This window comes from Dipodomys merriami, unplaced genomic scaffold (assembly GCF_024711535.1).
Source record: "Dipodomys merriami isolate MVZ:Mamm:240054 unplaced genomic scaffold, mDipMer1.0.p SCAF_35, whole genome shotgun sequence".
Taxonomy (NCBI): domain Eukaryota; kingdom Metazoa; phylum Chordata; class Mammalia; order Rodentia; family Heteromyidae; genus Dipodomys; species Dipodomys merriami.
The window spans coordinates 12,012,514-12,040,453 of NW_027205048.1; the positions used below are offsets into that span (position 1 = coordinate 12,012,514).

At 54.6% G+C, this 27,940-nt stretch overlaps 2 protein-coding genes across 14 annotated transcripts in view; one reads left to right on the forward strand and one right to left on the reverse strand.

Moving 5' to 3' along the window:
- Fgfr2 (fibroblast growth factor receptor 2) overlaps positions 1–7,638 on the reverse strand; it is a 109,489-nt gene extending 101,851 nt beyond the window's left edge. For 7 of the 13 annotated variants that reach the window (XM_069988190.1, XM_069988188.1, XM_069988189.1 and 4 more), the window contains exons 1-2: positions 7,228–7,632; positions 2,913–3,226 (exon numbers count right to left, since the gene is read on the reverse strand). In XM_069988190.1, coding sequence (XP_069844291.1) covers positions 2,913–3,078 — 166 coding nt within the window. In that variant the 5' untranslated portion in view covers positions 3,079–3,226; positions 7,228–7,632. Of the gene's footprint in view, positions 1–2,912; positions 3,227–7,227 lie in introns of all 13 variants that reach the window. The other 6 variants (XM_069988180.1, XM_069988178.1, XM_069988179.1 and 3 more) reach the window with 2 other exon arrangements.
- LOC138803853 (basic proline-rich protein-like) lies at positions 7,001–8,032 on the forward strand. Its single transcript, XM_069987923.1, has one exon. The coding sequence runs from the start codon at positions 7,001–7,003 to the stop codon at positions 8,030–8,032; it is 1,032 nt and encodes a 343-aa protein (XP_069844024.1).
- Positions 8,033–27,940: the final 19,908 nt, after the last annotated feature.

The window sequence follows — 27,940 nt, forward strand, 5'->3', positions numbered from 1 at the left end:
ACAGAGCTGAGAGAACTAAATGTAACTCTTCCCCCAAAGAGCCAAAAGACAGACCAGCCTCCTTCCAGGAACCTCTTGATCACATCTCTCTCTGGTCCAATCCATATTATCTAAACCACAAAGTTTTCCAAGATAAGACCTCAGGAGGTCAAAGGTGAAGTTAACAATTGCTATAGCTACACTAATGAACAGAGAGATGGGCACAGACACACACGCACAGACACACAGACACACAGACACACACACACAGACACACACACACACACACACACACACACAAATTCAGCAGCAACCAGGGCCTGGGGGGGGGGGGGGGAGGGAAGGTGGGCTGCTTTAGCTGACCTCCAGGTATTGAAAACTAATTACATCAAAGCTCAGCAAACAGAGCTGGGAATGTGGCTTAGTGGTAGAGCGCTTCCCTCACATGCATGAAACCCTGGGTTTCAATTCCTCAGTACCACATAAACAGAAAAAGCTGGAAGTGGCACTATGACTCATGTGGTAGAGTGCTAGCCTCGAGCAAAAGAAGCTCAGGGACAGTGCCCAGGCCCTGAGTTCAAGCCTCAGGACTGGCCAAAAAAAAAAAAAAAGGCAAATAAACTGGTCTTCAGGCTCAAATCTGATGGAAGTTGCTAGAAGACCAGACTAAGCAAGCCCAAACCCCACAGAAAACAAGCTCAGCTGCCTCCCCCTCCAAGAGAAACTTCACCGTTCTGCATCTGTTCCTCAACACTGGCAAATGGACACAGCCAGTGCAAAGGCTGGGACAAGGGACCCAGGAGGACCCCTGCTCCTAGCTGACTGGGGCTGCGACCACAGCGATGACCACACCGACGCTAAGCATGCTGCCACCCAACCTTCAGGTTCACATCAAGGGAAACACAAGCACTAAATACCAACCTAGAGGCGAGAGACCATTGACCCCGACCTTCCAGCGACCAAAAAGGAAACGGAGGTGCAGAAGCTCCAGAAACTGCTTTTCTAGACCCTCCTCTTCATAGAGCTTGGCACCTTCCCCTCACACATGACTTTCTGATTATCTCACACCACTATGGATGCAACCTCTTGAGATCTCTGGACTCAGGAAACTGCCTCAAAGGACACTGAAGTAGAGGACCTGTGAGCCCAGGTCTGTGCACACATTCGCGTCCCTGGAGGCTCCGTTGGGGAGTCTGCTTTCAACATGCTCAATTATTGTGTATTGATTCTTCCCACTGGTCCCTCTTATCTCTCACCTGTCTCTCCCAGCACGTACAAAGATATTTTAAACTTCCTCCAATAATTAAACTCAGTAAAACAGCTCCTCCAGGACCATTTTATACTTTCCACTGAAATAAACTCACAGTAACTCTTGTCCTGAAGTGAAAAATGACAGGTTTCCACACACACACACACACACACACACACACACACACACACACACACACACACACACCAACCTGTCCCTAAAGCCCACACTGTAGGAATTCTTTCATTAGGGCCGAGCCCCTTCCTCAAGGGGAAACTAGTAATTAGGGGAATATCTATTTTAATTATTGACTAAAATTAAAGGAATACAGGCCGCCTGGCTTGCAGGAACTGGCAACCTCTCCCCTCACTTTAAGCCCTTAAAAAAAAAAATGAACTCACCCTTGTAAATTACATTCATCGAGATGTCACAGCCCAAGTCACAAAGAAGCTGCAACCTGAACAAGCCTCAACACAAAATTCCCGCCTGCTTCCCCTTCTGAAAGACAGGCAGGCAGCAGCATACAGTCACACCTGGCCTTGTTAAAGCAATCGTATCTCCATGGGGCCAAAACAGTTCCCAGGTCTCACAAGGGCACCTGGTGGCCATGACTGGAGAGCCATCAGGCTCTCACCTTGGATGGGTGCAGCCCTGGCTGGCTCACGAGGCTGAGCTTTCTGTTCCTTTTCAGCTGACAGCTCTGGGTACCAGGTGGCTGATGCATTCGTCCCCCGCCCGGTCAGCCGGCCAGACACCACTCAAGACCATGCAGGCTCCAAAGCCCAGGCCACACCAGGTGGGCACTCGGCAAACAGGTTCATTAAGTGGCGATGAGTGCTGGGATCTGCCGTTTTACGCTCGGATTACCACTTGGAAAATAACTCGGCTACCAATATTCCCTACTGATGACAGATTTCAAAGCTTCACCAAGCAGAAGCGAAGCTAACGAGAGTGTCTTCTAAAGACCTGAGGGGCAGATTCCAGATTTGGCTCCACGAGTGCTGCGTTTCAGCCTGGTGTCACCCGCCCAGCTGGCCGGCTCTGGCCTCTGCCATCAAGTCTCCAAAACCAAAATTACCTGTGTGTGCCCTGTGACCTCTCAGGGGAACCCCTTGGTATATCTACGTCCAAGTCTCCCTAAAATAGAACCTGCCACTCTGGGACCCACTGCTGTAACTACTTCGAATTACAATGGCTTAAAAAACAAAACCAGTCTAATAGGCTGAACTTCAGAAGCTGCTACTCTCTTCCAACCTTGAAAATAAAATGTCAGCATTTCAGAGGTGGGCCCCGTCCCTTAGAGGTTCCTTTTGTGAGGAAACAGCAGTTGGCTGTACCCTGTGAGCAGGGCCCTCCCTCCAGAGACAGCTACGCAGAGGCCGGAGGCCGGGGCACCAGCCTGCCATCATGCCAAGACACGGACCCCCTCGGCTCTCCTGGGCACTCTCTGAAGAGCATTTGCCATCGCCTCCTCACCCAGCACAGAGAAACCCACACCCTGAAACCACCTGGGCAAGCTATTATGAGGGAGTGTTGGGAGGGGCTCAGCATCCCCTCTCCTTGCTCCCCTAGAAGGGAAACTGATGCCCAAACAGGCTTTCCCACCAAGTACCACCCCCCACCAAAATATACTCCAAACTTGGTACCCTAAAAGTAAAAAAAAAAAAAAAAAGAACTCACTTACCTTCTGGCTCTAACGTGGTATCTTCAACTAAACTGAAGGAGGGCCGGGCCAGGGACAAGGTTGCCATGGTGACCGCCACCAGGCAGATGAAGCGACCCCAGCCGACCATGGTTCCGGTGCCAATCCCCGGTCCTCTTCCATATCTCCACGTAGACGTTAATCCCATCTGCACACTTCCTCTAGGAGCATGGGCCGCCAGCAACGCCTTCAGCCCGGCTGGGGGCTCAAGAACCAGGGCGCTGAGGCGGCAGCGGAGAGCGACGCTGGACTCGGGGCTGGGGCTGGGGCTGCCGCTGCTGCTGCCGCTGCTGCCGCTGCAAGAGATGAGGTGAGTGAGTGCAATCTTCCCCAGTGCCAGCTCTCCTCAATCCAAACGGATGACTGCCGCCGGTCAGCCCTCAAACGTGCACAGCGTGAGCTCTTTCCATCCTCACCTGGGAGCCCTCGGTGCTTCCACCGGGGGCAGAAACCCTTGCCCTAAGATTCAGGCGGGTACTTGCTGCCAGCCAGCTCAGCTAGGCAGGGATCTCTTCTAGCTAACTAACGCCCCGACCGTCCTCAAAAAAAGCAGAAGCAACCTGACCTTAGTTTCAAGGGCAACTGCCAAAGTAAGTTGAAAAAAATGCTCATGTTGGCACACCTAACTCGTTTAACTTCGCTTTAGTCCAGCTGGGCTTTAGGAAGCTGACCAGTAGAGAGGAGAGGCGTCTACTTTGAGCTAGGCATTTCACATTTTGAGCTGGGCTGGAGCTGAGCAGTGTGCCCTCCCTTCCCCTTCCCCGCCCCCTCCCCACCACGGCTGTAGTTCCCAGGAAGAAAGGAGAGCAGCGAAATCAAAAGAATCTCAGGAAGGCTATGAAAAATTCCCACCAGTTTACACTTGTCAGGATTCATTTTCAAACACAGACGTGTGTTTCAATCTTTCGCCAAGCAGCCACTCACAGAGAATGAAGAAAACTGTAATACATTCAAAGCCGCTGATCCAAAAGGGATTCAAAGCCTGAATTCCCTTCCACTGGCTAAATGGCAATGCAGGCCTGCTAAATAAATGTCTTCAACCTGTGACCAAGGGGGAGGGGGGCGAGGGAGGGGAGGTTAAGAAACAGCAGATGTAAAGTCTGATGAATAATGCAGGGATTATTAGGAATGGTGATGATATGTACACTGTTTCAGGGTGTGCGATTGGCTCTGAAACTTCAATATGTTCATCTATTGGCTAAAATTTCAAAGTAGAAATTACAGGGGAGCACTCAACTTACTATTCTGTCTACCTACTTGAAAATTTTCCCAAAAGCATAGGCACAGAATAATTTCCCAAAAGCATAAATAGTCCAAATGGAGGGTGTGTGTGTGTGTGTGTGTGTGTGTGTGTGTGTGTGTGTGTGTGTGTGTGTGTGTGTGTGTGTGTGTGTGTGTGTGTGTGTGTGTGTGTGTGTGTGTGTGTGTGTGTCAGGGCCTTGCACTTGCCAGGCAAGTGCACTTCCACTGAGCTAAATCCCCAGTCCCTCTTATACTCTGGTTTGGCTTTTTCACTCAAGGCTGGCACTCTACCATTTGAGTTACAGCTCCACTTCTGGCTTTTTGGGGTGGTTAACTGAAGATAAGAGTCTCCTGGATTTGTCTACTCAGACTGGCTTCCAACCAAGATCTTCAAATCTCAGCCTCCGGAGTAGCTAGGATTACAGGCAGGAGTCATCGGTTCCTGGCTCCAAATACCTTTAAATTCATTCAATAGCCCTCAGTGACTAAAGAGTTGGGTGAAAATGCACAAGTTAAGAGAATTTGATCAACTCAACAGCAGAAAACTCGGCACCAACTTTAGGCTCCTACAGTTCGTCAAGTGGGCACATTTTACAAGACTGAAGGTGGAGTGAGATGTTTAATACAAAAATCTCTACATGTGTGCTTCTGAAACACTGGACTCATGTGTGAAGTCCTGACCCGGGGCTTCATGGGCTTCTGAAACACTGGACTCACGTGTGAAGTCCTGACCCGGGGCTTCACTGGCAGGATCTCCCCAATGCTCTGCCCTAAAGCTGCTCTCCTTACTGTCACAGAGGCTGAGAGGAGAGGAATCATGGAAACGCCTCCTTAAAAAAGGCCTGGGAGGAACTAATGACAAGTGTGAGCGCCCGGTGCCTTGAGATAGATAGCTTGAAGGATTCTTCCCAACTCTTCTTTCTGGTGAAGGCCAAAAAGCCTTTGCCGATAAATTCCCTCTCTATGTCTACATAGATGTGGGAGGACGGGACAGCAACGGTCTCAATGATTTACTAAGCATTTCCAGAACGCAGGGGAATTTTCAGCCTCCCAGGCAACCTCGCCCCCGTGGGAGGTCTTGCCCCCAGCAGCCTCTCCAGCCTTTTCCCCCTCCGGGGCCCAGCCCAGCCAAGGAAAAAAAAAGAAAGAAATGAACAGTGCCCAGAGCTCCTTCTTCAGCATTGCATCTGCCCCCTGGCTTGCCCTGGAAAGCTGAATTTCAGCCATTTACAGGCCGGGGCCCTGGTTCGGAGCAGGCCCCCTCCTCAAAACCCAGGAAGGCGGAGACCCACAACCAGAGTGGACAGAAAGTGCGCTGCGACCTCCTCGGCGGGATAATTAGGTCCCAAGACTCCGTGTTGGGAACACAGGCCCAGCATGCTGCTGGCGGCCACAATCCCAGCTTCCTGCCTTCAATACCATAATCCTTCCTGGAGTCTGAGCCCCAGTGAAAGCCCCGGCGTGTTTATTTTTCCCCCTGAAAGGGAACTCTCTTCTCCGCAGCACGGGGAAGGGCGGAGTCCAGCCTCCCTCTAATGGACGGCTCTTCACCGCCGGCCGCGCCCCAGTCCATGTGCACCTCGGCACGGAACGGCGGCTCCCCAAGGCAGGCAAAGGGCCCATCCTGGGAAGGGGCCGGGCTGGGTTGGGGTTCCCAGGGCCCGCCAGGGCTGGGGCCCTGTGAGGCGGCACCGGGGCTTTCCCCCCGTGGGGAGGGGGGGTGCTGTCCAGGGCTGACCACAGACAGGTCTGAGCACGTGCAGCGCGGTTCACAGGTAGTCAGCGTCCCAGGCAAGCCCCGCGAGGTCTGCTGGCCTTGCGGGCCGACCCCGCTCGGGGGTGCGGAGGTCTGCTGCCTACTGCTCCCCGGGGCTGGGCGGTCAAAGGCTCGGATCCCGGGGAGGGATTCCTGAGCATATGGAAAGATAGACACATACCCATACACACGCACACGTCCGCATCTGCACGTGCACGCCGGCCCGGGCCCGGGACGCCGGCCTCGGTCCACGCCCGCGGGCCAGGGCGAGGGCCCGGCCGGCCGGAGGGGCAGCGGGGAGCACCACCCCCGTGCACCCCCCACCCCGGGGCGCTCGGGGGCGCGGAGACATCTGCATTTTAATTGACATTCCAGCGAGAGCGGGAGAGGGGCGCCTGATTGCTTTTCTATTCAAACTAAACAGGCTTTTCAGATGAAAATGAGCCGAGGCCGGTGGCAGATTTACCAGGATCGGGGACGCGGGGGACAATGGGGTTTTAAATGTTGATAGCATTTCACACCCAACACGGAGTGGGCGCCCGGAGTTTGGAAGCAGGTCCGCCGCGGAGAGGGCTGGCGGCGGGGAGGAGGCTCGGGGGAGACGCCAGCTCTCCGGGCCGCGCCGGCCGCGGGACCAAGTCTCAGCCAGGCTCGCGGCGGACGCTTGTCGCCCCCGGGCGGGGGCCTCCGGCGCCAGCCTCCGGGACGGCGCGGGTCGGAGCCAGCGCCGCGCCGGGGGCCCCCGCCGACCCGGCGGCGCGGGAGCAACGGGCGCAAGTTAGGACTCGTCGGGGCTGGCGACGCGGCCGAGCGGGCGGCGCGCCGGGGAACGTCGGTCCCGCGCGCCTCCTCGTCCCCGGGCGCGCGGCCAGGGGCGCAGGACCTCCCCGCGGGTGCCGCTCGCGCAGCCGTCGCCACCCCTCCGGGGAACCCACCTGGCACCACCACCACCCCCTGAAGGGGGGAGTCCCCACCCCACGGCGAGCCCCAGGTCCCGGGTCCGCACGACTGCGCCCGCCCGAGTCTGACAGGGAAGGGGGCGCCGGTGGCGGAGGCAGATGTCAGCATCTGGATGAGATGCTGCAGCCGGCACTCCCCGAAGTCCGGCCGTCAGCCCGCACCCGCCTCCCCCATCACCTACCCAGCCCACAGGGGAAGTGCCGGGCGCGCACTCCTCCCCCCCAGCGCGGCGGCCCCCCGCGCCCCGCGCCCCGCGCCCCGCGGGGACCGGGCGCCCCGCGCCCCGGCGCCCACCCTCCCGCGGGCGAAGCTCCCGGGGACGTCCGGCGCGGCGATTACCTTGAATGGCAACGAGCCGCGGAGATCCGCGCAGTCCCGGCGCCCGGCGCGGGTCGGGATGGAGCCGGCGAGCAGCCCCGGCGAGGGGGGGAACTCCACGCAGACAGCGATCGGTGGGCTCCGGCGGGCGCCGGGGCTCCGAGGCTTCAGGCGCTCCCCCGCCGACGGAGGGGCGCGGCCATGGCTCCCCCGCAGGCCACCCTCGGGGTCGGGGAGGGAGAGGAATAAAGGACTGGGGCTCGGCGGTTCCTCTCCCAAACTTCGCTCCCAAGTTGCGAACGCTCGGAGCCCGCGGGGGAGCTGCGGCTCGGCTCCGGGGCTGGCGCCCGGCCCCCGCCGGCCCGGGAGGAGGAGGCACGCGCCGGCAGCCCGCGGCGCCCGAGCTCGAGGGGCCGCGCGGCTCCGCAGGGTCTCGGGCTGGCTCGCTCGCTCCGCGCCCGCGCCGCGCCCGCCGCCGCTCTCCGGCGCTCTCCCTGCGCCGCCCGCGCCGCCGCCGCCGCCGCCTCCGCCGGCGGGTCACGCCCCCGCTGAAACCCGAGCCGTTTCCTGGACGGCGGCGCCCGCTCTGCCAATCAGCGCCGTGCGCCCCGAGCCCCGCGCGCCTCCCGACGCCCCGGAGCCGCGGGGAGACCCCCCCCGGAGGCCGGGTCCCCGGGGCCGGCCGGGGAGGCGGGGTCGCGGGGGACTCCCGAAAAGACGGCCGGATCCCTGCGCCGCCCCACTCCCCGGGTCGCCGCCGCCTTCCCGCTCTGGCCGGCGAGGGTGGCCCGGGGTTGGGGCGTTCGTGGTCCCCCCGGCCTCCTAGGACTCGAGGGGCGGGATGCTCTCCCCCGAAAGAGCCTTCGCCGACGGCTGCTGCCGGGCACCCGGGCGAGGGAAGTGTGTGGAGAAGAGGGAGCCACTGGGCAAGGTTTGCAGGACGGTGTTGCACTTTTCTGCACTGAACAAAAGGAACGCAGAAAAGAGGGGAGCAGGCTCTGTGGAGGCCTTGCCAGGGGAAGGGCATGCTGAATAGGTAGCCCCGCAGAGTAAAACTCCGGGTTTCTGATAAGGAAACTGCGGATAAGAGAGGTTAAGTCATCTCCCCGGGGCAACACAGCCGGCTAGTGGTTTGAGCCTGGCTTTGAATCGCGGCGCGGTTAGTAAAAATAAATAAAAATTAAAATCTGTGGGGGGGGGGGAATGCTCTTTAACAACCTAAGTTTGGATTATTACAAACAAATTCAAAAGGGGCCAACGAGCAGCTAGGGATGTGGCCCAGTAGGAGAGCACTTTCTTAGGATATGTGAGGCCCAGATTCCATCCCAAGCGCAAATACAAAACTTAAATTTTAAAAACATTAAAAAGGCGGAGCGTCGGTGGCTCACGCCTGTAACCCTCACTACTCAGGAGGCTGAGGTCTGAAGATTGTGGTTCAAAGCCAACCTGGGTAGGACAGTCCATGAGACACATCTCTAATTAACCACCAAAAAGCCAGAAGTAGAGCTGTGGCTTAAGTGGTAGAGCACCAGCGTTGAGTGAAAAAGCTAAGAGACAATGCCTCGCTAGGCCCTGAGTTCAAACCCCCAGTAGTGGCACACAAAAATGGCGGGAGAGGAAGGAGAAAGGAAACAAAATAGAAAAAAATTAAAGAAAAAGCCCAAATAATCAACTCTGCCATTAACAACTGCTGACATTCAATAGATAATTTCTTCACTTTAAATCTTATAGTCTTCAAGTGCAAAAATCTGATTTTTCCACTAACTACTAGGCTGTAACTGATTAGAATTTGTATGTTTCCATCCATCCATTCCCCTTGGCTGTCTTTGGGATAATTTATCTTCAAATTATACTTCTCCCTCCTCAGTCTTCCAGCTCCTGAGTGGTCCATGCGTGAATTCAAGTCCACATGGATAAAGCCTTAATTATTTTTCTATAAAGAAGGTCCCTAAACCCAGAGTTGCTTTAGAGTGCCCAGGAGGCCTGAGGTAGGAGGGGGCGGACAAACCCAACCCCGCAGGATGGAAGTGGGGCTCACAGACCTGAGAACAGGTCAGAACATTTGCAGTCCTGTGTTCTCCAGGTACCAACATCACAAGATAGAAAAGCATTATTATTCACAACGCAACCTGGAAAACTTTATGCAAATGACTTCGAAGCCTAGGGTGAGGAATCCACTTAAACGCCTAGGGCACAAGGCTATGAAATTATAGCTTGGAAATTTGACAACAAAAATAATAGCCCAATTCGCAAACAGACTGATCAGTCTAGATGCTTAGAATGTTCTCGGAAACTTACATGTTGAATTGAAAACCCTTGTACAGCTACTTTAAAATATATTTTTTTAAAAAAAACAGCTAGGTGCCAGTGGCTCAGGCCTGTAATTCTAGAGATCTGAGGCTCACGGTTCAAAGCCAGTCCAGGTAAGGAATTCCATGAGACTCTTTTCACTAATTAACCAGCAAAAAAAAAAAAAAAAAGCTGGAAGTAGCTCTGTGACTCAAGTGGTAGAGGGTTAGCCTTAAGCAAAAAAGCTCAAGGACAGCACATAGTCCCTGAGTCCAAGTCCCATGATGGGTGCACACACGCGTGCACGCACACACGTGTGCACACACACACTCACAGATAATTAATAATAATAAATAAATAAATGAGTAAACGACTTCCCAAGCCAGGTGCCCAGGTGTCATTTAGTCCAATGTGATTCTGAGTTCTCAGGCATAGGATCACAAAGTGTGTTGGGTTGGAAGTCGGTCGGCCTGACCCGAGCTGAAACTTACATCTTTATATTCTCAGCCCAATCCTTCCAGGGCCGCCGTGGCCATTAAAAACGGCACATTCTCACATAAATTAATGTGGCAGGAAACTTGAAGTCCCTGTCCCCCATTCATAGCTACCTTTATGTCCAGTGAGTGGGAAGGAAGCCCTCTCGGAAAACAAGTGACAACACTTATTTTAATGTCCAGATGCAGTTTCAAGGCTCTGCTCTCTGGGGATGCGAAGACGGGAAGGAGAGTGTCCAAGCTGACGCGAAGGAAGCCCGAGAGCTCACAAGTGTGGAGTTGTAAGAAATGCAAATAAAAAAAGAAAGAAAAAGAGGAGGAGGAGGAGGAGGAGAAGGGGGAAAAAAAAGCATGTTTGGAATTTTTTTTTAAATCTAGGCATCACAGTTAGGCCCCAGTAACCTCGGAGGGCCCTGGAAAAAGTTCGCCCCAACCCAGAAGGTTTCTGAATGAGAAAAGAATCTCTTTATAGTTTTCCCCCTCTCTCTTCCCTCTTCAAGTGGCTGGAACCCCTTTTGTCCCTGGCCTCCCGTGAATGGTTTTGCTAATCAGCCTATTAATGAGCTTCCACTGCTGAGTGTGAATAGATAAATAAGCCCCGATCTGCTGATGTTCTGGGGTGAAGGCTGAACAGCAGCAAGAACTAAAGGTGACGGTTTGAACTCAACCAAGAGCGGCCAACAGCACCGGTTTCCACTGAAAGAAGGTCCAGACAAGGTCACATTCACCAACCTCCCCATCCACCCCCGCCCCCGGCCCATTCTCCCCAACTCTCCCCTTCACAAAATGACTTGAGTAGTCACCTTTTTATTTTTCTCAAAAGCCCTCAAGAAGCTCTCCCCCCCTCTCTCTGTCTCTCTCTCTCCGCCCCCGCCCCCCCCCCAGCAAGGATCCTTGAATGGTAAGGAAGAGGACCGCAGATACAGATAGTAGGGACATTCAGATAGTAGGAGTCAGGACGCCCCTCACATTTCAAAAGACGCAGCGGCTCCCTCTTTGGCTGAGCTCAGAGAAAAAGAAAGGGCTAGAGCACCCCTCCCCCCACCGCCACTGGCTTCCTGGGAGAGATCTGGAATCTTCTTTTAAATAACTTCTCTTGGGATTGGTGGTGGTGGTGGTGGTGGGTGTGCCAGTCCTGGAGCTTGAATGCAAGGATTTGACTCTCTGGGCCTTTTCTGCTCAAGAATGGGCCTCCCCATTTAAGCCACGCCTCTTATTTCCAGCTTTTTGCTGGTTAATTGGAGCTGAGTCTCCCTGCCCAAACTGGCTTCGAAGCACTACCCTCACGCTTCAGCCTCCTTAGTAGCCATAGAAAAGTTAGATGAATACAGGCTGAGTACGGAAGTGTTCTTGAACCTTACCAGTTACTACCTGCAAATGATAGATTTCATTCTTTAAAGGACATCTCAATCTATGGCCGGAACGTGAAGGAAGCCCATGCTCATGATGCCAGCAAGCCTCTTTATTCCTGGAACTCGGAGGGATTGGAATGTGTGTGCAGCTCTGCCCATCTCCGGGGAGCATTGCACCCAGTAAAAATCATTGATCCCTCTACCCAGAGACAGCAGTGATGCTAAACTTAGCAGGGGGTCTGGATCAACCAAGCGGAAGGCTTCCCCGGCTTCCCTGGGGACGAAGGCCTCCTGGAAGCTCTGTCTGGCTTTGAGGCTTTGCTTCCAGAGACAGACTCTGGGTCATCTGCACAGAAGGTTATCCGGGACTGGACAAGACCCTCTGCTCCCGAGCAGTGCTCCCGAGCAGTGCTCCTGGAAGGCGGCAAGGGAGGGAGTTGGCCAGTGTGGGAGAGAAGGTATTTTTCACACTGGAGGCCACAGTTAGCCTCAAGGAAAGAGCCTCCCTTGCTCCCCTCTTCCCTATGTGCTGGGAATGGACCTGAGCCCTCACGGGTTGTAACACCCAGAGCTCAGGAAAAAGCTCGAGACCTTGAGCTTCTCTGAAGAGCATTTAAATAAGAGCGGCCGCTCTTCCTGTTGTGCTCCCTCCCTGCTCGGTGCATGGTGTGAGACACTGTGGCTCTTCCTTATGAGACCCACCCGACCAAGAGCAAGGAGGTTCACAGGAGACCGGAAGTTGGCCTTCAAGCCCATCATGCCATCCAGCTCTTTTTCAGAAGTTCAGCTCTTCATAGAACTGAGATGTTTTGAGTAAAACTTAACTGTTTCCAGAAAGCCATCACCTGCCCATCTGTGAAGGACGCGATAGTGATCCTGGCCGTAAATGCTTCAAAGACCTGCAGGTTCAAATGCATCCTTAGGTCATCCGAGGATGAGACCCCTCTTACTCATGCCTAACGTTTTATCAGCTCAGTTTGAAGTGTTCAGTATAGAAGCCTCAAGGGCCAATTGGTGGCTCAAAGGGTGAATCTTATCAATACGGTTTTTAAACATAAGTAAATGGCCATGGGAAAGTCTTAAGACTTGGGTTGGAGATTAGTTAACCCTTAAAAACCCTCTACCCATTTGACTTTGATTAATGGGGGGCCAGATCTGTTGCTCAAAATGTAACAGGCAACTGAGGAAACTTGGTTTGCATTCTTAGTCCTCAAAACACCCTGTTGAAGACAGTATGAGGGGGTAGTTGGAAATGTTTAGTATGGTCTGGATATGAGATCGTGTTGGAGATTGTTCTAGATTTGTTCAGGTGAGATATGGCAGTCAGTGACTTTGTAGGAAAATCTTTGTGTTCCTAAGAGAGACTCGTGCCAAAGTTTGAGAAATCTAACATATTAATATTTGCCAAAAGAAAGAAATAAAGAGAGGGGGGAGGCAGAAAGAAAGGGAAGGAAAGGAAAGGGAAGGAAAGGAAAGGAAAGGAAAGGAAAGGAAAGGAAAGGAAAGGAAAGGAAAGGAAAGGACGGAAATCTCCAGGGAGGGTATTCCTGAGCCCTCCATGTGGCCTCGCCACTGCCCCCTTGTGCTATGCACCTCTGTGGCCAGAGGCAAGCTCTGACCTTTGGCACCTAGCATCTGCCTGTCTGTATATATAAAGAAAGAGAAATTGGTCAATTAACTGGTTGGCCAAACCAGCCACATGCAATGTCTACAATGCTCAAAGCCTCCAGATGATTGACAAGCCATACAGGAAGAGGAGGGCAGGTAGAAACCACACTTCACTCAGCAACCCAGATGGGTTTTCCATCCCAGGTTATCCAAAGGGCTAGGTGTGCTTCTGGGAAACGTCACTGAGCGAGCGTGCCCCACCCTATCCCCACCCTTAACCTCACCTTCCCTAGTGTCCTCAGTGTGTCCCCCTCCTTAGGAGATAAACCCTTCTATGATCTCTGGCCATTGCTGAAGATTCCGGCCTCTGGCTGGAGGCTCAAAGAAGCTGAGACGTTTACATTTCCAGGATGACCGGGTGTCACAGGAAGTCCACTTTAAAGGATTGTTGGACCTCAGGCTGGAAGCACACCAGATTGCTTCTGACCTCCTGACTACTGGTAATGAGGATGTGCCAGGAAGATCAGCTAAGCCTAGCCTGTTGCTGTTTGTGAGTAATTTACGGCATATCTGGGGGCAAGACTCCAGGCCCTTCTGCCACCTTCCCAGCCACCACAGCGCCTCCCAGCGGACTGCAGAAAAACCACACACGTAGTGCTAGCCAGTGTGGGACAAATGACAAATAGCTCCATGATCATTTTCTATTATACCCCCAGCTCCCACCCCTCTGGCCCCACATCACTGCCTGGAGCTGTTCAGTAGTCACTGATCAATGCGATCATTTAGAGTTAAACTTCAGCACCTTGGGCATGCTGACCACATTTTGAGTATTCCCCAGCCACCTGTGGCTAGGGCTGTGGTACTGTACAGTTCAGAGGTGATAGGATATTTCCGTCATGGCAGATGCTGTGTTAAGCTGGGCTACGGGATGCCCAGGCTTCCCACATTCTCCTCCTGGAAGTTTCCAAGGGAACTTGCATCCCTGAGCTGACTGTGAGTTTAGGAACAAGAACTCTACTCCTTAGAATGGGAACTTCAAGACAGACACATACAACACTTCACTGTTGACTAAATGAAAGTGATTTAACCTCTTCCTGAGCCTGGGAGCCCCTTCAGGGGGCCTCTGGTCTCTGAGGAACGTTCTAGACACGCTCAGTTCCTCTCTGTGAGGATCCTCTCTGTGAGAAGATCTTTGAGGACTCCCAGCTGGGCACACTGGGTGGTGGGCCCTGGGGAAAAAGGCTTCCTGAGCCAAGAGGGCCAAGGCCTTGGGAACTGATCGTGGACCACCGTTTTGGGGGGAAAGGGGCTTTTAGGGGAACCACTAGCCCTACCTGGCTAGTTGGGGCCGTTTAACGCGCTGGAATTGCACCCAGCAGCCCCTCGGTGGATTCTGGCCGGTTGATGGACAGCTCCAACTCAGTCTCCAGAAGCCCCTTCACAGGCTTCCGCTGAGAAGGTGGGGAGTCAGACAGTGCAGGTGCTGCCCGCAGGGTGCTGGGTCCTCATTTGCCTCCTCCTCCTCTTTCCTGTGGATTTCTGCGCTGGAGACATCATCTCCACTTGGTCCTAAAGTGAGGGAAAGCTCCGTGCTCACACCCGCAAGGGGGCCCAGGGCCAGGGTCCTGGGTTCGCCGAGGGAGCCGAGCACCGGCAGCGGGGCCGGAACCGCCGAGTCCCAGGGGGCTTACGTTTTGTCCCCGGGCCATCAGAGGGGATTCGAAGGGGAACGTTGACCCAGAGCTCACTCCCTCGCGGGGCGGACGCGGCCCGGCGCAGGGCCCAAGGCCGGGAGCAGGTGGCCCAGGTGAGCCGGGCCCCGCCCCGGGCTCCCTTTGTTCTCCGGGCTCCGCTCAGGGAGGCGGGCGGTGGGCGCCAGCGCCCCCGTGTGGCCGCGGGCGTCCGCGCATGGACAGGAAGGGCGGCGGGGGGCGCAGGCCCGGGGCGCAGGCCCGGGGCTTTCAGGTTGCCCGCGCCCCGCAGCCGTCCGGGGCTGGGCAGGTGCCGAGCGAGGTCAAGGCGTGTGCGCAGCAGGGACGCAGGAGCTTGGCCTGAAGCTGGGGCTCGGCATCCTGCAGGGATGCGGGGTGGCTGCCCCCCAGCCCACCCCCGGCCTGTTGCCTACCACCTTGGGCTTGTCTTCGGGGTGGCTTCGCCCCAGGTAGAGCGCCCCACATGTCCGGCTCGGGATGGCATCTCTCCACCCAGGATCACAAAATCGAGGTGCAGGTCTGCAGCCTACCCGGGGTGTGCGCCTGGGCCCCGAACTCCAGGAGAGGGGGCCGCAGCTCCCTCCCCCAAGCCCAGCTTCGGCCCTCGCCCCTCCCTCCTCCCTGGCACCCCCAAAGCTGTCCTGCATGGGGACCTCTACACAGCGGGCGCTTCTCTCCTCGGCCGCCCGCGCTGCCCGGCCTTGGGCACCAGTCATCTATCCAGGTCACTGGAAGCCCTGGGAGGACCCCACTTGCAAATCCATGGTAACTGTCCCCCGGGCCCAGCCTTGGGTGTTAGGTGGGCTAGCCTGAGTCCCTCTCATAGACTGGGGGAGGGGGATCTGTGACCCCCCCCAACCGGGCTATAGCACTGCGAGCGAGCTCTAGCGCACAGGCAAGAGGAAAGGGCCTGGCCCGTGTCCCCAGGGACTATGAATGCGGTGCTGGAGTCCACCCACAGTGAGCCTGTCTGCTCCTTCTAGAACATTCTCATCTGTCAAATGAAGTATACAGTTAGCTCTCCATTCTCACAGATCTCATAACCACAGGTTCACCCAGCTGAGGATTCAAAGTATTTGGGAAGGAAAAAGAAATCAAATTTCCACCAAACGTATACAGCACTTGTGTGCAGCATGGTGACTCTCCACCCCAGGTTGATAGTATGTTGGGCATAGAAATAACTGGAGAGGTGATTTTAAGTTGATGATAGACTGTGGGAAGTTATATGCAGATGCGATGCCAGCGTACAGAAAGGCGCTTGCACGGGCAGATGCCGGCATCTGCGGGCAGCTGTGGGCTCAGACCCCGCAGACAACTGGAATACGAAGCTACTCGGGAGAGCGTGTGGAGTGAAAGCACCAGGCCGCAGTCAGCCTGCTGGAGTCCCAGTGACCTGCTGAGCGTCTCCACACCGGAAGCACTTGGCACTCCCTTGCCGGAGGCCTGTCCTCCCCCCCCCCCCCAAAGCCCAGACACCACCTGCCCACCACCTTCCGGCCAGGGTCTGCTGGAGACTTCAGAAGGATTGATGAAGAGCCGGTAGCAGCCGTCTCTGTGGCTCCTGTCCCATCTCTGCCATCCTAGGGGGAGCTAAGGGGCAAAATGGAACCCTTGCCCAAAATGGAGGCAAACAAACTGGCTACAACTGTGCGCAGTCCCCAGCTCCTTTCTCTGGCTGTTGCCCAGCGCTGGCCGCGGCTGCTCTCCCTGGCTCTCTGGTCCGCAGGGCCTGCTGGTCCCGGGCAGCCCCCCCCCCCCCAGCTTGAATCACAGCTCCTCCCGCCTGTGATCCCGCCACGTTCCTCTCAGGAACAACTGGCTTACCTGACTTGGTTTACCTCTTGCCTACCTCCGCTACAGAGTCCTTAGCTTTCCACAGGTAAGTCTCCTAGATCTGGGTTTCAGTCCTACCTGGGGTGCATGAGTTTCTCGGCTGACCAGCTTTCTGAGCTTGGACCGGTCACCTGGCCTGGCTGGGCTGAGCCTCACTTCCAGCACTGGATTGGAAGGACTGTGGCTCCCTGTTGCTGCCACCACAAGCCACGTTTACAGGCTGACAACCACGCCAGTGTGCTGTCTGGAAAGGCTTGGGCCAGAAGTCTGGGTGGGCTCCACTGAGATGGAGGAGTTGTCAGGGTACCTGGGCTCCCTCCCTTACAGATAAGACTCTGGAATCATCTACCTTCATGCCGGGCCGGGTGTTGGCCAGATTCAGCTCCTGTGCTATGCAGCCCAGGGGCCTGGCCCACATGGTCAGCATGCCAAATGGCTCCCTTCTGCCTCATCTCCTCCGCTCCCCTTGAAGAAACGAGGCCTGAGAAGGCCTGGCGCGATTACCTGGCTCCCCGCAAATAATCTCCCTTCGGTCTGCAAAGTCTGTTTTACTAGATTCTGGGGATTAAACGAGATATACCTTTAATGGGGTGCTTTTCTACTTACAACAGATGGGGTAATGATGGTTCGGGGGAAAACAAGGAGTATTCTTTTCCTAAGGCTGTTTGTAACCAAGCGACACAACACCAGTGGTGCCAAATGACAGGGACCCTCATCTCCAGGTTGCAGGTGCCAGAGGTCCCTACCTAGAGAAAGGTGACTATGGGGCTGGACCACAGCTATAGCTTCTAGAATATTCCCCTATTTCCTTTTCTCATGCCCGGTGGCCATGAGCTCCCTGGGCCATCCCGGGCCCCCTGGCATTGCTCAGCATTCCTCCACTCCCATGTTGTCCCTTGTGCCCCCCGTCTCTCTTCTTAGAAGGTGCCAGTTACATGGATCCTCTCAAGTTCACTTCAAGTTGATGAGCTCAACTGGCAGAGATCTCATGATCAAACAATGCCGTAGACATGGGGGGAGGGGGCACAACTTCAAATTCTATTTTTTGGGGTGGGGAATCACAGGTTGCTCAGCATGGGCCCAAACCTCTGGCTGGTTCAATAAGCAGTGGCAGGTGGCAAGGATTAAATCACACCCCTCCGGGTCACTGTGGACAGCCACTAGGGTAGCAAGTGAATGTGTGGGGAGGAACTGTGCTTCTCTCTCACGCCTCCGGGGCCCCCCGAGCCCAGGCCTGGCCACGCTTCCAATCCCACGGCTATGGCTCCCAGCCCACGCTGCCCCACTGGCGGATAAAGGATAAAGGAAATCTGGCCGCTCCAGGAGGCTGGAACAAGCCTGTGTGTTGGGGATGGAGGCAGGAAGGCCCAGCCTCCGAGAGCTGTAGGGCTCAGCAGAGTCACTTTCAGGCACGGAATCACACCTCTGCCTCTCCGGGTCGCAAGACTCTCCCTCTTGTTAACGGCCCCTGTGGAGGGCCATCTATGGACCCTAACTCGGGGAGGTGGCGGGATGGAAAGGATGTGGCTGGTTCTCACCCTTGCTCTGCTGGGGATGTTTTCCTGCTGGCCCTAGGGTCCGAGGAGAAAGAGTTTGACACGGCCCATGCTCCACGCTCTCAGCACGTTCAGATGTTACAACTTAGAACAAGGCTGGGTGCAGAGTGACCCCCAGTCCGGAGAGGCTGCTGTGGAGAATGCAGAATGACCTTCCTAACACTGAAGCCTCGGGCCCTTCCTCCCTTCTGGAAGCTTCCTTCAACTCTCCTCTCACTGAGAGCAGAGCTGGAGGGAGACAAGGGACAGCTGTGCTTGTTGGGGAAACTGAAGAGACAAGCGAGGAGCCCTTAGGGTGCTGCTCCCTGCCGTCCCCGCCCCGGGGAGGAAGGGGGCATCCCCCCCCACCAGCCTCATCATCTCACACCACCAGAATCTAGCAGCTTAGCAAGGAACAATAATGGTTTGCTGAATAAATCAATCAACTAAATGACTCCAGGCGCCGCCACAGAAGATCTGGATGCGACCCTATGGTAAGTAGATGCTTGTTCTCAATCCCACCCGAAGTAGGCTGTTCACGTTCGGAGTTGCCCCCCACGTCTGGCCCTGCAGCAGGACCGAGCGGGGAGCACCGGCCACTCGGGAGGCCAGGCCGGCTTGCAACTGTTTATATGATGTGAATCTGGTGGATAAATAAACTTCATCCTCAGGGCTGCCAATCTCTAAACATGCAGAAATATACATTCACTCAGAAACGTAAAAACAAAATAAACAGATGTGGTGGCGGTTGACGGAATCGTCCCGCCTGAGCTGCTCGCCTTTCAGCTGTTTTGGACCTCGCTTCTGGAGCCTTCCTCCCGGCCCGTGTGCAGTGGGTCTGCTCTGAGCACGTGTTCCATGAGGCTCAAGGAGGAGAGGCCACACAGCAAGGCCTTCAAGCCCAAGCCCTGCCTCCTCCCAGGTGAGCCCAGGTGAGCCCAGGACACCAGGCGGGTGACACACAGGTCGCCCAAGGGGCGGTCCAGCATCTAGCACGGGGCCGGCCTCAGCTCAAAGGCTGGCAGCTGGATGACAGGGTAGAGGCTGAGGTAACAGACCCTGCCCCGTTGGAGGGACAGTGGGCTGCACGCTGACCACATGTTAGCTTACATCCTGGGAAAGGGGAGGGAAGGAGGGAAGAAAGGAAGGGAACTGGAAGGGAAAAAGAAGAGAAGGAGAGGTGGTGGAGGGGAGGCAGGGAGGGGAGGGGAGGGAGGCACTCTAAGTGGTGGCCTAGGCCACATCCTCACTGTCCTAGACCCTGGGATGCCCAGGACAGGAGTTGGCATCATGGTCAGGCTCGAGGCTAACACGGAGCCAGCACCTCATGCCACGGAAGGACTCTGTAGACTCAGTCCCAGCACTGCAGGAGCCCGGGGGGGGGGCATCACAGGGACTCTGTAAACTCTCCCTCCCCACATCCCTACTCACCCAAAGCAGGAGGGGGCCACTGCGCTCCAGCACCCAGAAGGAAGTTGGGCCTGTGTTAGCCATCGCTCCACCCAGAGCACCAGGGCAAACAAGCACCTCCGGGGAGCAGACACAGAGCCAGTGCCTTCTGCGGCAGCCAAGACCCTCAAGGAGGAGTTGTCCTCTGGGAAGAGATGCCTCCCTCCCCCTTAAGGCCACGCCATCTCCAGCAACAACCCAAGCCAACATGGGTGACCAACTCACCCCAGTCCGCTCAGTCCATCCTAGTGTGCAGAACGCAAAGCCCGTGTCCCAGGAGCCCCCGAACTGTGGCACGGGGCGCCCTAGCAGAGGACCATGGTGTGGCATGAAAGGCCTCGCACCTGACTCAGGAAGAGACGACTCCGGAGGACCACAGGCCCCCGAGGCCCTGAGGGGCCAAGGCAGCCGGCCCAGTTCATTCATTCTAGCGCCACTTCCTTCACCCTTCCATTGCCGGGCCCACCCTGTCCTGTGTACCATCTCGGCCTCAGACCCTGTCTCGTGGGAATCTGACCTACGGCCCGGGGGAAAGTAGAATTTGGGGCTGGCAGGGCTGTGGGACTTCCGTTTTTTCTCCAGCAGAGGCAAGTTCAAAATAAAAGTGGATCCATACCTATATTCAGTTGTAGCATCTTTAGAATTGGCCAAAAGAAAACCCCATTCAGGGTGTTGCTAAAATGGGGTTTCCAGATGAGAAGCTTGGGGTAGCCTGGGGAATCCTGCTGTAGGCGGGAAGCCTGGAGACCAAGGACCTCAACTCTGCCTCAGCTTCCCTTCCTGCCCAAGATGAATGAAGACAACTTTGGCCGTCATGTGGAACCAGCATTTCCTCTCTGCTGAGCTTCAGCCCCATGATCTGAATTATGAACACAGCTTGAGCAGATCACCAAGAGAAGGGGCTGGGGCTGCGCGTGAGGACTGGGCTGGTCAAGGACATCGGGAGAAGGAAGGTTGCATGCTGGGAAGTGAGAGGTGACAGCTGCCCTGTCACTGGTGGCATCACCAACCAGCTCTGTGTGCACTGGAAAGCCACATCCTATTTCTTGCCTTCAGAACTCACCTCTGGGTTCCTCTCTTATGTACTGGTGCATAGCAACTGATCCAAAATGGAGTGTCTGAAAACCAGGTACTGTCATGCAATTCTTCGAGTTGGCTGGACACAGCAGGGTCTTCTACCCTAGGGTGCTGGCATCAGACACTGCGCTGGAATGCTCTCTCACTCAGCTGTGCTGGAATGTTCTCAAGCATGTGCATGGCTGACAAGGACTGTCAGCTGGCTGCCAGCAGAAGTGCCTCAGTTTCCCTCCATGTACCTCTCCATAGGGTTGAGCTCCTCCAGCATGGCACTGGGTTCCAAGCAGGAGCAGTTTTCTTTCCTCTTTCTTTCTTTCTTTCTTTCTTTCTTTCTTTCTTTCTTTCTTTCTTTCTTTCTTTCTTCTTTCTCTCTTCCCTCCTTTCTTTCTTTTTCTTTCTTTCTTTTTTTCTTATCTCTTTTTTTTTTTTATTGGTCGCGGGGTCTGAACTCTAGGCTTGGGCGCTGTCCCCGATCTCTTCAGCTCAAGGCGCTCTACCATTGAGCCACAGCACCATTTCTGGCTTTTTCTGCTTATGTGGTGCTGAGGAATCGAACCCAGGACCTCATGCATGCGAGGCAAGCACTCTACCACTGAGCCACCTTCCCAGCCCAGGAGCAGTTTTCTAAGTGCATGAAAAGCTACAGATCTCTGGAGGCCTGGGCTTAGCAGTGACAGCTTGTCACTTTGTCAAGTTCCATGAGCAAAACAGGACTCCACCTGGCACAGAAGCCAGGGAGTGACATGTCCTCACCACTGACAGGAGGTGTGGCAGGTGGCCACCACAGGGAGAGGAAGAACAGAGCCACTCTGACTACATCGTTGGTGACTGAGGATACACGGACTGGACAGAAGAAGGGTCAGCTACAACTGTTCAGAGGACCTGCAGCCTGGAGGTCCAAGTCCTGTGAAGCAGAAACCTCTTTGCCTTTCCCTCGGCGTGTGAGATGGTGAGGGCTGGGGGCTGGCGGGGTGGCCCTGTGCAGCCACCTTCTCTCCTCTGGAGTTTGGATGTTGCTGCCACAATCAGGAAGTGTCCATGGATGGCGAATGCCTACCTGAGGGCTGTTGCTTGGAAGTCCACTTCCTCCCTGCACCCTTCCACTTCCAGCTCTAACCATCTGTTTCCCACAGTGACCAAGCTGCAGAGGAAATAAAGTGGGGCTTCCTCCGGGGCTTCCTGCATGGTAAGTAACAGAGCACACTGGAGAGAGACTCACTGAGGCTCCTGGTTTTTAATTCATTTTCATATACTGACCACACACACACACACACACACACACACACACACACACAGACACACTCCCCACAGATGTTATATCCTCAGGCCAGCGGGAGTCTGAGCTAGGCCTTGAAGACCCCTACACACCCGGAGAGCTGAGAGGTAGGTGTGGGAAATAAATGCTTCTCAAATGAGTCATGTAAAAGGCACAGCAGGCTTCCAGAAGTTGATTTCTTAACCCCCAAGGGAATTCCAGAGCACGTGAAGTCGAAGCTGTGGCCTGAAGCCTGGGGACCGGCCAGGTCTGCGGGCGCCCTGCTGCACCTCAGCTCCCCGGGGAGACAGATGCACAGCTCATCAGCCACCGCCACATAGTGTTCTACTTCCTTCTGCAAGGTTTTCCTAGAGCAAAGTGAAAATCAAACAGAATGAAACAAAAGGAAGATGGCTAGTCCCCACATCAAAGCGTGCCAGTGGTTTTGATTAAAAAGAAAAAGACACATAGACAAACCTGCAATAAACAACTAAGAAACGCAGGACGTCTTCCACTTTAGAACACAGTTGTTTGTTTAGTCGCTCAACCAACCCATACGGGGCACCTGGCGTGCCAGGACTCGGGGAAGCAGCAAACAGGAGCAGGATGCCCGCAGTGGCCCGCGAGGTCTGCTCAGGTGAGCAGGCAGGTGTGAGGAGGTTGGGAAGCAGGCATGCCTGCAAAAAACAAATCACATGATCTATTGGTCTCCAGCGAGAAGACAAAGCGGAAAAAGGGGAAAAGTAATAGCATCTAGTGATCCCCTAGCATCTCACGTGGGCGATGGTGACCCAGACTCCAAATACCACACACAGACGCTCAAAATTTCATTTCCACCACTGCAGGAGCACTTGATCGCAACTAAAACAAGGTCACCTCTTCCAGATGCAGCCCCAGAGAGCATCCGTCTAGTTGATTCGCTGTTGCTTAGGAAAAGACAGTCGTCTCAGGCCATAACTGTCACCCTGCTGGGCAGCTGGGCTCAACAGCTATCTCTGACTCTGATTTCCCACCTACAAACGGGGTGGAAAATGGGGAGCCGGTTGACCAGCTGCGCTCAGACAGCCCTGGGCCTGAATAGCTTTTCCAAGACTACCACGAGGCAGCTGGGGCAGGGAGCCGGTGTGTGGAGGGGTGTCCTCAGGGCGCAGGCGCACTGCTCACCAGCCACACAGCTGTCTGGGGACTCTGCTCCTACCTGTCTCCGGAGCACAACAGAAAGCTCACCTTGTGTGGGCTGAGCAAGGTAGCTGGGCTCCAGGGAGCCCCAATTCCTGTCCAGGCCACCCTGCCAGAGAGGTGGGGCTGATGCTGGCCTCACTCTGACCAGCCATCCATTCCCCCCAGACCTTAGCCAGCAGAAGCAGTGGGTCATGAAGACGTGGAGGGTGGTCCAGCCGGGAGCCAGTGGTTCACACCCGTAACCCCAGCCACTCCGGAGGCTGAGGTCTGAGTACTGCGGTTTGACCCAGGCAGAAGAGTCCACAAGACCCTATTTCTAATTATCCAGCCAGTAGCTGGACTGGAGGCATGGTTCAAGTGGTAGCACACTCAAGTGGTAGAGAAGAAGCCAAGTGAGAGAGAGTGGCCCAGAGATCAAGTCCCAGTACTGGGTGGGGGCTGGGGGATACTAATATATAAAACAGGAGAAGGGTGAACAGACAGGGTGAAGGAGAACACAGTTGAAATACTTCCTGAACATGTGTGACAATGGAATGGTGAGGCCCGCTGTGGTTGTTTGGGGAAGGAAGGAAAAGGGGGTGAGGGAGAGGGGGAAAGAGTCTGACCTAGGTACACATATGTGGTCATGTCAACACAGAACCCCTCTGCTGGTCCTCCGTGGCCTGTCATCCTAGCTACTCAGGAGGCTGAGAGCTGAGGATCACCGTTTGAAGCTAGCCCGGGCAGAAAAACCTGTGAGGTTCTTATCTCCAATAAACTACTTAGAAAAGGCCAGAAGTGGTGCTGTGGTTCAAGTGGTGGAGCACAAAGAAGCTCAGGGACAGCACCCAGGCCCTGAGTTCAAGCCTCAGGACTGGCAAAAACAAAACAAAGCAAAAAAATAAAAGAATTACTCAAATTTTACATTCTGGGAGAGAGACAATAAATAAGTAAATCTAAAAACAAGGCAACTCTGCTTTCACTGTGTTCTCCTGGCGTAGAAAGAGGAAGCAGACATTGGTGGTGCCACAAGCATGTCTGGTCTGGAAGCCGGAAGCCACCCAGCCACAAACAGATAAGTCAGGACCCTTAGCTGCAAGATGGAAGGAAGCTATTTGAGGGCTACCGCGCGCCAATGGAGCCACAGCAGTCTGAGGGAAAGGCAATTCAGGATGCCTGGGTGAAGAAGCCCCATACTAGGTCTAAGTTGGTGTCAGGGATGGTGTCAGGGATCCAGCATGGTCAGTAGCTCACACCCATCATCCTAGATACTCCGGAGGCTGACACTGGGAGGACTGAAATTCAAGGCCAGCTGAGCAAAAGACTCAGGAGACCTCATCTTAATTAATAAAAAGCTGGTCATGGTGGTGCCTGCCTGTTCCCCAGCAACACGGGAAGTGTGAAATAGGAGGATCGTAGCCCAGCTAGCCCAAGAATACATGTAAGATCCTATCTGAAAAATAATGGAAACAAAAAGGACCTGAGGTACGGCCAAAGTGTCCGAGTGCCTGCCTCGCAAGTGCGAAGTCTCGAGTTCAAATCCCAGGATCCTTCCGACCCAGCGGTATCTAGAACAGTGCCCAACACACAGAGGCTTCTCCACCGATGAGCACCGAAGCTGCTGCACACCTTCTGTCCCGAGGCCTTTCTCTTGCCTCTATCCCTGCATCAAGGGAACTAGCTCTGCCTGGAAAAGCTGTGCTGTCTCTTTAAGCCCCTCCTTGGCATCCAGGTGGGGCATCTCTGGGAATCTGACCCACGTGGTGGAGGATAAAGAACAATTATCAAGCTGCAACCAGCGTACCTCCTTAACTGCTGCCTTACTTCAGCTAATGCTTCGGGTTGTGCTGCCTGACCTAGGTACCGGGTCCCAAGGGTAAAGCCGCTGCCAGAGGCCTGATGGGACCCCAGACTGTGGGCCTGGAGACAGAGCCAGCAACAACCAACTTCAGGTGCAGTTTTTCCGACCCTGCTTCTGGAAAGCTCTGTGGAGCCACAGGATAGCACGGAACAACACACACCACACACAACGATGTGGTGGGCCTCTGAAAGGAGGATGGTGTCGGGGATCCAGCGTGGTCGGGGTGGGCTGGCTGAGACCCTGGCATCCAACCTCCCATCGGCCTGAGCCGCATCCAGCCACCCGCGTCTGGGAAGGAGCAAGTACCTGAGAACGTTTGGTGCTGCTCGAGACGTGACAGCGATTAGAGCGCAGTAATGACCGTGTCAGATCGCCAGCTGGGGGCGTGGCCACGCGGCTCATTATTATTTTGTAGAAAGGATCAGATGGATTTATTGCACACTCAAAGTGAATGTGCTCTGAACAGTTTATAAGTGATGTACACTCTGCCTTTGAGCAGAACACAGATTTGGGGCACACTCGACTCCATCTTGGGCTCAGCCCGTGGGCGACTCCAGGCTGTCATCTGCATGAATAAGGCTAAGAGGAGATAGGAAGACATGCTCTCTACTCCTTACCAACTTACAAAGGAAGAGAGTGAAATTGAAGATATTTACCCAAAGCCATACAGCATCACATGCCAGAACTGGAACTAAAATAATCTATCTGAGCTCTCTTGCATGAAAGTATAAGATGTCACCATCTAACTAGGCTTGGGGGCGGGGGTTCACATCTATAATCCCAGCTATTCAGGAGCAGAGACAGGAGGCTCATAGTCTGAGGCTAGCCCTGGCACAAAGTTTGAGACTATCCAAAAATTAATGTAATAATAATAGTAATTGTAACAACAACAATAATAATGGCAGGAGGCGTGGTTCAAGTAGTAGAGTGTCTGCTTAGGGAAAGAAAAAGAAAGATATTACTATAGTTGTGTCAGACACGGTGGTTTGATCTGACGTTGGTGACACCGATTTCTGTCTTCTTTCCCAGTGTGGTTGTGTCATCCTGATGTCTGACTGGCGATACTGATGCTCTGTCTCCAGGAAGTGCTCCCACACGCTGCCCTCTCATTTACACATTTGCTTCTAGAAGCTAAGTTCTTGGGAGAGAGGGACAGGGTGGCCGGCCCAGTGGGTGGCCTGTGGTCACGGTTCTCACAGGAAAACCCAGACAGGACCCAGCACGGGGCTGCTGAAGGACAAGTCTGACCTGCAGCGATAAGAGATGCGTGGTGGCTTACTCCTCAGAACCGCAGCTCCTCCACCCAGATTAATCTCCCACTTTTGTGCCCTCCATCTCCCCCTCCAGCCCGCAGGACTGTCATTTCCGCCTCTGCAGGCTGGAGCAGCCGCAAGCATCTCTTGACAAGGTGGTGTCCAGGGAAGTCTCGTGGCTAGCTTCCAATCAGGCATGGTGGAAGTGTTTACACCAGGTCCACGGGCAAACCACCTATGAGCCAGGGCCTTTTTCCTTTTCTTAAGAACCGATTGCTAAACATTTAGCAGCACACCAGCTCATGCGGCTCCAAATTTCCTTGTCTGAATTCTGCCTGTGTGTGCATGCCACACCAGGGTGCTCTTTGTTGTTGTTGTTGTTGTCGGTTGTGGGGCTTGAACTCTGGGCCAGGGCGCTGTCCCTGCGCTCTTCAGCTCAAAGCGAGCGCTCTGCCACTTGAGCCACAGCGCCACTTCCGGTTTTCTGGTGGGTTATCGGAGATAAGGGTCTCACAGACTTTCCTGCCCGGGCTGGCTTTGAAGTGTGATCCTCAGATCTCAGCCTCCTGAGTAGCTAGGATTACAGGCGTGAGCAGCCGGAGCCCGGCCCAGGGTGCTTTTTATCTACCCATCAACTCCCCCAGTCGTTTACCACTTTATCCTCTCCAGAGATCAGCCAGGAAGCCTCTGGTTCTGGTGTGGCTCCCAGGCCATGGTGGGCAATCAACACACCGCCCTGTAAAACATGTATCACCTACAACAGAACGTTTCCAACCACGTTTCTGTTTCCCCCTCCCCTCCCCCAAATGAGTCAGTTCAGCATGCTGCTTGTAAAAAAATGTGTTTACAGAAAAGCTCCCGGGTCTATGCCTTCCACATGCCTCTGCTTGCTAAAAAATTACCCCATTCCCCCGCTCCCCCTCCCAGGTCCCAAACAAAGTGTGATCATCACATTTTTCCATCTCTACCACACTCTGGATCCTGTCGGGGGCCCACATATGGACTGAGTTTCTTTTAACCAGGCTAAAGTTTCGCATCTCTCAACTTAGTCTTTACAGATCTGACTAGGGCAAAAGGCAGCTCCCCAACCACTTCCAAGCCAGGCTGCCAAGACAAGGCATGGTAAAGTGCCCCCCCCCCCCCCACGTTCAAACAAGTGTCCTGTAGTCAAAGGAATGCTGACTTACAGAATTAAGGCCAGACTGCAAACGGATGGTCATAGACTGCAGACTGCCGCAGAACGTAGTATGAAATGTGAGCCCTGCCTTGCAGGCAGGCAACGTCTACTCTTGCTGCTTGGAGCTCCCCCGCCGCACTGGGGCTCTTTCTTTTGGAGAGATGGAAGCTAAAGTCTGGTGCTTTCCTGCGATTGCACAAAGCTGTGTCATCATGGCATTTCATACATGTGTGTGTTGTGCTTTGATCAGATTTACCTCTTCAGTTGCTCTGTCTTTCCCCTGACCCCCTCACCCTTATTTTTTTGAGGTTCTACTTATGCCATCTGCATACGGATATTCGTTGATTTTAGTTGATATGATTCCACCGCTTCGCCCCATCACTCTCTGCCTCCTTTCCCTTCCCTCCCAAGCAGCCCCACCCTTACATCCATGATATCCATAATAGATTAATGTTCACCTATACATGGTCTAGGTTCCACATAAAAGGGAAACATGTAATAGTTGCCTTTTATTTCAATTAATATGAAGTGTCATCCATTTTCCTGCAAATGGCATAATTTCTTTTTTTCAGCTAAATAATACTCCAACAGGTGTGTGTGTGTGCACATGCGTGTGTATGCGTGTGCGGCAGGGCACCTAGGCTGATTCCACAACTTGACTGGTGCGAATAGTTCTGT

Coding starts and splice junctions, on each gene's coding strand:
- LOC138803853 (XM_069987923.1), top strand. CDS start 7,001: ATGAGATGCTGCAGCCGGCACTCCCCGAAGTCCGGCCGTCAGCCCGCA.